Source organism: Rhinichthys klamathensis, unplaced genomic scaffold (assembly GCF_029890125.1).
Source record: "Rhinichthys klamathensis goyatoka isolate OS25496 unplaced genomic scaffold, OSU_Roscu_1.1 h1tg000068l_1, whole genome shotgun sequence".
Lineage (NCBI taxonomy): Eukaryota > Metazoa > Chordata > Actinopteri > Cypriniformes > Leuciscidae > Rhinichthys > Rhinichthys klamathensis.
The window spans coordinates 4,436,585-4,447,407 of NW_026606611.1; the positions used below are offsets into that span (position 1 = coordinate 4,436,585).

Genomic DNA, 10,823 nt, shown 5'->3' on the forward strand with positions numbered 1-10,823 from the left:
AATATTTTAACGAAACACTCACGATAATACTAGTAAACCAAAACAACTCAAAACCATTGATCTCATTCTGCGATGGGCGTGCTTACGTTTAAATGACGTCTTCCGCCCGCACCGCCGCCATTTATATCTCACCGCCATTTTACATCAACTCAGAAGAGATTAGATTACGAAGATGACGGCTCAAATGGAAAATCAACTTTGCAAGCTCTTTGTCGGCGGTCTCAACGTCCAAACCACCGACGATGGGCTGCGAGAACATTTTGAGCAGTACGGGAAGCTCACGGACTGCGTGGTGGTGCAAAACCAGCAGCTGAAGCGCTCACGTTGCTTCGGTTTCGTGACCTACTCGAGCCCGGAGGAGGCAGACGCGGCCATGGCGGCCCGACCTCATGTTCTGGACGGCAACAACGTCGAGCTGAAGAGGGCCGTTGCGCGGGAAGATGCGGGCAAGCCCGAGGCTCTCGCGAAAGTGAAGAAGATATTCATCGGTGGTCTTAAAGACGACATCGAGGAGGATCACCTCCGCGACTGCTTCTCCCAGTTCGGCGCGGTGGAGAAGGCGGAGGTGATCACAGACAAAGAGACCGGCAAGAAGCGCGGCTTCGGCTTTGTGTATTTTGAGGATAACGACTCGGCCGATAAAGCTGTGGTGCTCAAGTATCACATAATTAACGGGCATAAAGTGGAAGTGAAGAAAGCCCTGACCAAGCAGGAGATGCAGGCTGCTGGTAGTCGCGGTGGCCGCGGAGGCCGAGGTGGTGGACGGGGGATGGGCAGACCGCAGAACGGCTACGGCGGGCGCGGCGGAGGATACGGCAACTACGGCGGCGGCGGATACGGGGGCAATGACGGCTATGGAGGCGGATACGGTGGCGGGTATGGGGGAGGCTACGGGGACCAAATGGAGGGCTACGGCGGTGGTAACGGCTACAGTGACTTTGGCAGCGGCTATGGCCAGCAGTCCTCTGGCTATGGCCCAATGAAAGGTAATTACTCGGGCAGAAGCAACGCTCCTTACTCCCGAGGTGGTGGTGGTGGTGGTTACGGCAGGGGGGGTTACGGAGGCTCGTATTAGGAGCATTTATTAGGTCATATTAAGAGCAGCTCCTTCCCCAGCCCACATCACAGTTTTGACCACACATTATCTTCAGCTAAGTAGCCAGAGTTAGCCACCTTAATATGGCGTGGCATTGACTGAATCACTCAAGCTCCATTCAGGAGGTCACAACTTATCCAGCCTAGCAAATCATAGGTAGGGCTCACCTATCCGACTTTGCTCAACATCTTACAGCTGTTACTACTACTACTACACATCCTTTTGCTCTCTTCCCTGAAGTACTAGGGAGTTTTTTTTCCCAGCAAGACATAGGACTACTACTCTGGATCTCTACTTATTATAAGACTGGCCAGTGGTGGCAGGCTACCTGTTTGCGAAACTGTTTCCCATACGTTTTTTTTTTTTGGTGCATTGGGATTAAGTTAACATTAGTATTTTTGCTTGTTAGTGTTGGCATGTTTTTCTCCTTTTAGTATATGTATTGTATCTTTATTGTGTCTTTGTTTTCTTCTATTCAAGACTTATATAAATCTGGTTTAAATTTAGAGTCAATCGCAGTGAACCCCTATAGAGATTAAAGATTTAATTGGTTGGCAACGGGCACTATCTGCATATCATGTGATCTATATAGAGTGCAACTCGACGTAAAACGCAAAAAAAAAAAAAGATTTCCTAGTGATAAACTACAATAACCATGATTCTGTAAAAGAAAAAAAAGAAAACATCCACGATTCTGTAAAAGAAAAAAAAATCATCCACAACCAAAGAATTGAAACAAGCAAATTGTGCTTGTAAAAAAATGGTAAAAACACTAGCACCGCCTACTCCCATGAGGCACGGCAAATTACGTAATAGTCGTTCTCAAACTACTTAAATATTGTGTGTATGTAAAAATATTGTTTCTGTATACACATCTTTAAATCAATAATAGTTTTAGGTCTTTTTTTTTTATTCGCAATGCTTCTTGGGATTGTAGTTTTCCACTCATAGCAGTTACCTTCTTGTGTTGTACCTTTTGTCTGATTTTCAAATACTTTTTTACTTCAAAGTTTGCAATAATATGATTTACCTTGGTGCTGGTTGATTTGGTTCATGGTTAATAACATTTAAATGAGGACTTCTTAAAAATGGGGGTGAAATATTTCTGGAAATATGGCCACTGAAAAAGTGGACGTTCACTAATGCACTTGAAGGACTCGCTGTGGAGTCTGTTGGCAACCAATTAAAGATTTAATTAGGCTCGATGGCAACTAGAAGTTGTTCGTCCTAACATAAGAAACGTTTTGGAATAAACAAACTTCTGTGGCGTTTCAGAAAAAACAAAGTTAAATGGACTAGTTTCAGTTTCAAATGTTCAGGCTTACTTAAATCCCTCAATATTCGTTAATATAGTGACTAACGTGTCTCTCCCAATTAGTATCTTTTGTTAAATAGTTCAAGCAAACTGAAAATATTGTCATTGGTGTTACAGTGAACCTTTCTGACGGGACTCTGAAGACAGATTTGAGTTGTTTTTCTACAGTTTAATCATTTAGTAAAGGACTTTAATGTTCTTGTCTCATTGTATTACTGCTTCAACGGAATAACCTATTGAATATTGTTTATTTCAGATACAACTGAACTGTATGTACTTCTGTTAATAAAAACCATTACTCCGTAGCCATTATGGTTCTTGACGAGCTGAGATTTATTGGGTGGTTTTGACGTATATGAGGCCCGTTTAGTGATTTGTCTTTCCAACTAGGTAAGACTAAAATTGGAGGCGCACCCATTGGCTCTAGTGCTCAATATTACTTACATTTCTTTGCATCAGACATGTGGGGATGTTAATATTTTCCCAACCTTATGTTGTCTTTATTCTTAAAATATGTTTAGAGCTTTGTTCCAATACTTTTAGTGATCAAATAAGATGGATCTATACCTTAGCTGTGTCCACTACTACGTCATTGGATTCTCCAGGGGTACTCCAGAGATGTAGAAACCCAGCTGAAAATCCATAGGATAATCGCACCAGGTTTCCAGGTTTGTAGAAATACTTTATACACAAGACATTACATCAGGTGTGTCTTTAACATACTTCGAATCCACCTGGAAGAAAATCAGGTATTTGTGAGTCGTTAAAGTAAAGCGTGCATGCAAAATTTCAGCATTTCCTAAATACTAGCTGTGAATAGCATTAACTTGCGGTGATCATGTAACAGAGAAAAAGTGGCAATTAGAACATACTCTGTAGTTCAATGTGTGTGACGCTGTGACTGGTGATTGTGGTCTATGTAGTTATGTGTTAATCCAATATTTTAGCCGATTTCCAGTTTAAGGTCAAACCGGAGAATGGAGCTTATAGTTCCTGTATACTTGATGCATTAGTTCCAGATATTAATGGCATCAAATGCAAAGGAGATCAGCATTTATTAAGCAAGGTTTGTGCTTTCAGTTATTTACTTTACATCTTATCAATCCCCCTCCCCTCCTCATCTCGGTGTTTTGCTCGTGTTTTGTCCTACATTTCTGGGACTCTTAAAGAGGACAGTGGATATTATTGATAATTCAGTGAGATTAGTGACGATTCAACAGTAAAACTTCTTGGCATTGGTTTTTTAAAAAAAAAAGTGAGATCTGCTACTCTCATTCTTAAAGCACAGCTCCTACATAGACTCTACTTAAAGACAGTAAGTGTAAATCTGACGGGGTTGTGTAAGATTGACAGTAGACAGACATGTTTCAGGACACTGTTTGTTGACTTGACACTTACATGCATCTGCATCTGTCTTTTTTTCCCACAGAGGGTATGCAATGGAAGGATTTAAATAAAATCTCACTTCCAAGTGCGGCCACTTGATGAACCTCTTCTGTGGCTGTGAATCCAGTTGCTTGGAAAAATGGAAGAACTCCAGTCAGTTTGGTGAGCAAGTTTTAAAATTTATCTTTATATAATGTATATAAAATCACACACATGGTCATACCAATTATGTTTACAATTCCGTTTTCCCCCTCTTCTTTTTAGTCTAGCAGAGTTTGCATATGAACGCATATGCTAGATTCCTGTGGAAGATGCCTATGCCTAGGCAAGATGCCTTTGGTAAGATTTGATAATATATTGCATTGTAAGTTCAGTGATCTTACTTTTGAGATCAAACTTCAAAATGTATTCAGATTACATACTCCTTTTGAATTTTCTGTGATTTGTCAAACATCAATCGCTTTTCAATGATTTTCTTTTTCTTAAAGTGTCCCTATTATGCAGTTTTAAAGTTTCCCGATTTTGTTTTGGAGGTCTCCTACAGTAGGTTCACAAAAAAACACTTTAATTTTCTCATGATATACACTGCAGCATCACCTCTTTTCTCACAGTGTCTGAAACGGTTCGATAAAGAATTCAGTCTCTAAACCCCTTCTTTCTGAGAGTCTTCTCTGTTCTGATTGGTCAGATGGCCCAGACTGTTGTGATTCGGCACTTGATGCACTCCTCTGCACTTAATGCACACATTACACAATGATACGAACAGTAGTGATTGGGAGTCGACTCAAGCACATGAATCGACTCGTTGTCGACTCCATTGCGGTGTCTGAAATCACTTGTGTGTTCTGTCGCAGAAACATCAGTCACATAGTTTTATCCTACATGTAGCTTATTTACAACAAAATAACAGCCAATTGCGTTGTAATTGTATACATGCCTGCGTGCCAGCTTTGTGGTTTTATCAGTTTTATATCAATTTGGTTTGCCAATGGTATCCTAATTTGTTCATAATCATTAAAGTCCCACTCCGATCATATTTTTGAGCTATTTTTAAACATTCCCAGTGGTCTTTAAATTATGATTATGCCATTTTTAGCCAAAATCACAAAACCTGTGCCGTTTTCTGGGACTTCGCTTCAGCAGAGCGGCAGTAGCTCATTAGCAATTCGCCTCTGCGTTGTAGGCGGAGCCGTTGGCACGGAGACGACCAGGCGGGATTGTTCAACTAGCTCCCGACAGAAAAAAAAATAAACTTACCAGTAAAGACACAGGCTGTCCAGTTGATGGTGTCTTGATGGAAGGCACTGCAACCGGCTTCAAAAACAATTTACTGATGAAGCCCATTTTTTTCTCCTGCCAGTTGGTGAAACAGTCTTCTGTGAAGTGCTGGTCGCAAACCGGTGTGTGGTTTTTAACATTGCCGTGACCAAGGAACGTAATCCATCTATCTCTCACAGCAACATGTTTTGGTAAAGCATGAAAGCTAATACCACTATCTCTCCTCTTAGTATTGCAACCCACTACCGCACATAGGTGTTGATCCGCCATCGTCTTCTCTACTCCTCAGAACCTGAGCGGGCGGGGCGGAGGGGAGTATGAGCTTGTGGCCCCGCCCAGTGGAGTTACTACGTCATAACTCCAGTCTATTTAAAAAACGGCATTTTAGCGTCCGCTACTGATTCACAGCCATTTGAATGTAGAAATACTCAGAAATACAACTTTGAGCTTATTTTTCTCAAGATATGTCCTCTAATGGCGCTTTTCCACTGCATGGAACGGAACGGTTCGGTACGGCACGCTTTGGCGCTTTTCCACTGCATGGTACAGTACGGCTCGGTTCGGTACGGCTCACTTATGGCGCATTTCCACTGCATAGTCCGGTACGGTACGGCTCGCTTCGGCTACCTGGTACCTGCTCTGTTGAGGTTCCAAGCGTACCGTACCGATACTAAAATGTGACGTGAAAACACAACAGATCACTGATTGGTCAGAGAGACAGAATCGTCACTATCAGCGTCATTGTATTTGCGACACGAGACACTAAACCCACTAGATTTAAATAGCCAGTAGACAACAGCCACCGCTGTAGCACCTGTTTTAAAACTACTTGCTTGAAGAAAAAAGAAAGAAAGAAAACTTCCATAAAAAAGAAATGGCTGAATCGTGGTCAGTGGACGAAGTGCAGACGTTCGTCTCGTTGGTTGCCGAGGAGCGGATAAACTATAACCGTCCATCTATAATCCCACCCACTTTGAAGCGGTACTAACTGCAGTGGAAAAGCAAACCGAGCTAAAGCGAGCCGAGCCGTGCCAGCAGTGGAAAAGCGAAGCGAGCCGAACCGTGCCGCGCCAAGCCGAACCGTACCGAGCCGTACCAGCAAAAAAGAAAAAGCGCCATAACATAAGAAAAATGCCACAAGTACATGTTAACACCTAGAAAAACATTATTTTCATCGGAGTGGGTCTTTAAACTAATCAAAATACATTACATCTCATTATTACATTGCACATTATTGTATCCATTAGGGCTGTAGTCAACCAAAGAAATCCTTAGTCGACCAAAGTCTTGTCCTGCGCAACGATTAGTCGACTAAAAAAAAAAAAAAAAAAACGCGATGTTTTGATTGAACATTTTTTAACAATTGTCATAGAGCATTTATAAAACAACAACGAAAAAACATCAAAAATACATAAAACTATAATAATAATACAATTCTTTGAAAATTAAGTGATTTTTTTTTAACTGCAAAAAGTGAGGAGCTCTGTCCTAGGTCTATAGTGACAGTCACAATCGCGCACCTGACCACACCACACGCTACAAAAAATATAACTGCTATCTGCCACAATGAAAAATCCTAACAAAAGCTCTCGTTTATACAGGCTGTATATTCTTTACTTTCAAAGCTATAGGCTAACTTTTGTCCAGCCTATCTAGGCGTTTTAAAACAAACACACACAAAAACCCAAAGAGCCTAAAAAACAATCCTAATAATAATAGGTTTTATTGTAGGACCGCATATAGGTTTATTTTCGTTTTGTTACATTATTTAGGCTATTTTCAAATGCGTCAAGTGTACAAATAAAAACAAAAACATATCAAGAAAACACAATTTATTGAGTCAGCATGATAAAGCCGTTAAAGGGACTGCTCACGTCTTTTGCGGGCTCAAGTTCGATTTCAAATGTAGGCGCGCGGTGTGCGCTAATGATGGAAGCAACGGTCGCGGTGCGACGCGCTCTTTTTTTTCCAAGTGCGTCCACGCCGCATCGAGATACAAACATATAGTGTATAAAAACATAAAAACCGAAACAAGTAGCGTTCTAACTGAATGAATACAGCTAAACTACCTATATCCCTCACTGAGCACGAAGCAGCAGCGCAGCCACAGGTGCGAACCGTGTGTTCTATGTGTGTGCGCTAAACTGTGGCGCTGTTACAAAATAGCCTAAATTAAAGCATTTAAAGTTGGGGATAAACCATAGGCTAATTATATTTAGAATACAGTAATATTTAACTGCTTATAAAGGAATAAATATCAAGGAGTAAATCATTGAAAATTTCTTTCTATTGGTAAAAAAAATAAATGCAACTGGTCGACCAATAAGAATGTCAGTCGACCAAGACGGCATCGACCGATTAGTCGACTAAACGACTAAAGTTGACAGCCCTAGTATCCATTTAGACTACCGTATTTTCCGCACTATACGGCGCACCGGATTATAAGGCGCACCTTCAATGAATGACCTATTTTAGAACATTTTTCATATATAGGGCGCACCGGATTATAAGGCGCATAAGATACTGCAGTCAAACGTTTGACTGGGTTTGCGTTATGCATCCACTAGATGTCAACAAATGTCAACAAAACAGTCAGATAAAGTCAAACTTTATTAAGCTTTCTGACAACTCCGTTCACTCCCATGGTAACGTTGTTCAAACGTTATAGGAAAACTCCGGTCAATTTTAACATTGAGCTCATTTTTTTTGTAAATTTGGAGTGTTGTCAGTACAGATAACAACGACAAAAACCGGTGTTGCCTACACCGTGTTATCCTCTTTTTAAAATTTGCACCCTGTTGACTTAAACGGGGCAAGTTTTAAACCTGCTTTTAGCCTCTTAACAACCTTAATGTGTCATTACAAGTGCACAGCCATGTGAGTGAACACGGTGAATCTGACTCCAGTAAATGTGAAAGATATGAATAAAAATTATGTTTATTCAGCCAGCTCACATACCCGTATTTTCTTCCTGTGTTCGGTCGAAGTCCACAGTAGGCGATTGTCGAGTGCGCGCGCGCGATCATTGGTAACTAAGCAACAGTGGAGACTCAGACTGTCAGCCGATGACGGTGCTGTGTGGTGTTCTGAGAATATCAGCTCAAATGGATAGTTCGGATAGTTCATCCGAATCAGATGTTGAACACACGGAGGAGGTTTGATCGCGCGCGCGCGAACTCGACAATCAACTACTGTGGACTTCGGCCGAAAACAGGAAGTAAATACGGGTATGTGAGCTGGCTGAATAAAGAGATTATTCCTGCCTTCGTGAAAGCTCGGATCACAGTTGAGACTGATATATCAGCCCAGGCATCCACGATCCATTGGCAGATAGTGGCGTAAGTCGCCCGGCGCTGTCTCCCCGTCTTGGTCAACGTGTGTTCCCCATCCATATATAAGGCGCTCCGCATTATAAGGCGCACTGTCGTTTTTTGAGAAAATTAAAGGCTTTTAAGTGCGCCTTATAGTGCGGAAAATACGGTAGATATTATTTTTAGTATCTTGAACTTTCCTGTCCAAGCAGCTTTTTTGCACTATAAGATATGACAATACGCGTATCACCAACCAACCGTTTATATGAATTCGTTAAAAAAATTACATTACCTTCTCTCGTTAATGTAACTGAAATAATATTTGACCAAGGCAGCAACTAGGAAACAATGGTGACATCATTTCAAGGTAATGCCACCTCTAAACTGGGCTAATTTGGCCAGCCACGATAAAAGTGTGTTGTTTTCATTAAGGTATTTTTAGGCTTTGTGTCAGGGGGAAAAAATAGCCTACGTTTAGTGTGTAATGACGGCAATCTTGTATTCTTATTACAGACTCGGTTTTGACTTCAAGCAAATTAAGTTGATTCCGAGAGCAATGTGGGAATCTGAGTTGACTCCGAAAACCCCCGGAATCGAACACCCCTAACGAACAGTAATGTTGGTTTTTCGCAGCGCTGAAAACCGCAGCATCTCGACATGTCAACGACGCAAACTCTTCCAGGGCTCAGCTACAACTACAGTGTTTGAGGGTCAAAGTAGACATTGTTTGCGGGCAGCCAATGAAGACCATAGGCTGGCATTATGCAAATTTGTTAAAAACCTATGTAGGTTCATGCAGGAAGTAAGACTGGAATTACTGACGGCTTGTTACAGGCAGAGACAAACTGGATGAGGTGTTAGTGAGGCCAGCAGGGGGTGCTCACCATGTGGTCTGTGAGTCCTAACACCCCAGTATAGTGAAGGGGACACTAAACTGTCAAAGAGCACCATCTATCGGATGAGACGTTAAATCTCAGGATGTCCTTTGAAAAAAAGTGTATGGGTTTAACCCTGGTTTCCTGGTCAGATTTGCTTATTGGCCTCTGTACATCATCATGGCCTCCTAATCATCCCCATATATCCACCTTTTTCCTGAACTCCGTAGTCTCGCCCGACTCCTAGCAGAATTTCCAGTCTACGGTGAATCTAGTCAAATGAGTGCATTTTCCGAGCTGATGAAACATTATGTAAACCATTTTCATAACGTTAAACTTGTGAAGATGGTTTTAAAAATCACATGTCTCCATAGTACCATCACTTTACAGTACCTCACCTATCAAAGTTTAATGAGTGAACATGAACATGAAGTAGCCCTAAGATAGCGATGCGAAAACAGATTGGTGCTCATATCCTACATGTAGCTCCCACTCGAGGTGAAGTTCGAGGGGGATTTTGTCCTCAAAATAAGAGCGCACATATACCTTTTATTGGGGAGCATTTTAACTTAAGTGCTGCAAGCCATGCTCGTTTAAGCCGTGCTTAAAATGCAAAGCATATGACACTGTATACAGACATTCTTTCCAGATTTGCTGGTGCTCAAAACGTGTACTTTCTAGGAATTTCTTCCGTTTATTGCGTTGTTGTGGCAGTCAACAACCGCACAGTTTAACCCTGTGACCATTTTTAGTAATGTTCAAAAAGTTTAATTCAATCGCTCCTTTTTACTCCTTTTAAATAATGGGGTCCTATGGAGACCGGAACAGGACAGCATCCAAACGAAAGTTAGAATCCATCATGACGGCGCTCATCGTTTGCTCAGGAAAAATGTGGATACTGATTGGCTTCATCACTCTGTCTCCTCTACACCAGTAAGCTGGTGTGTGGTGGTGGGCGTTCTGACACAATATGGTTGCCGTCACATCATCCAGGTGATGCTGCACATTGGTGCCCCCCCCCCCCCACCTTCCATGTGAAGCGCTTTTAAGTGCAGAGAAAAGCGCTATATAAATGTAACGAATTATTATTACATGAAAGGTAACATCTTAAAAAAAGCATAATGGGGGCACTTGAAGTTAACAGATAAACTGTTTCTACTTTTGTAGTGCATTTTCCCCCTTATCTCTTCTGTGTTTAAATCTGTTATGCTCTCTTAACTTAGAAATGTCTGGTCATGTTATCTTTACAGGCCTGGTGCCAAGATGATGCCATGATAATAGTACCTGGAGGGCGGCTTCATCTGATCCTTCGACTGCAGTCGAATCAAATGCAAACAGCGATTTGAATCATTGTGCATGTGCATATGAGCAGGAATGAACCTGGTATTGAATGTCTGATATGAATTCAACAATAAAAAATATTAACTGGATAACTGAGTCTGTTTGAATACAACAGTTTTATTTATATATATATATATATATATATATATTGGAAATCAGCTGTGCAATGAGAAACATTTACCTAGCTTTAAACTAAGTGTATGAATGATTAACTTCTATAT

At 41.4% G+C, this 10,823-nt stretch overlaps 1 protein-coding gene across 3 annotated transcripts; it reads left to right on the top strand.

Moving 5' to 3' along the window:
• The first annotated feature begins 105 nt into the window (after positions 1 to 105).
• On the top strand, positions 106 to 10,694 carry hnrnpa0a (heterogeneous nuclear ribonucleoprotein A0a). 3 transcript variants are annotated; one of them, XM_056250330.1, is made up of 4 exons: positions 106 to 986; positions 3,841 to 3,967; positions 4,072 to 4,136; positions 10,512 to 10,694. In XM_056250330.1, exons 1-2 carry the CDS (start codon positions 173 to 175, stop codon positions 3,894 to 3,896), a joined length of 870 nt encoding a protein of 289 aa, XP_056106305.1. In that variant the 5' UTR covers positions 106 to 172; the 3' UTR covers positions 3,897 to 3,967; positions 4,072 to 4,136; positions 10,512 to 10,694. The 3 variants fall into 3 exon arrangements, 2 of the variants coding, with proteins under 2 accessions (XP_056106305.1, XP_056106304.1); XM_056250329.1 differs by having other exon boundaries at positions 107 to 986; positions 3,841 to 3,959; positions 4,062 to 4,136; XR_008807068.1 differs by lacking the exon at positions 106 to 986 and adding an exon at positions 2,263 to 3,477 and having other exon boundaries at positions 3,841 to 3,959; positions 4,062 to 4,136.
• The last annotated feature ends 129 nt before the right edge of the window (positions 10,695 to 10,823 follow it).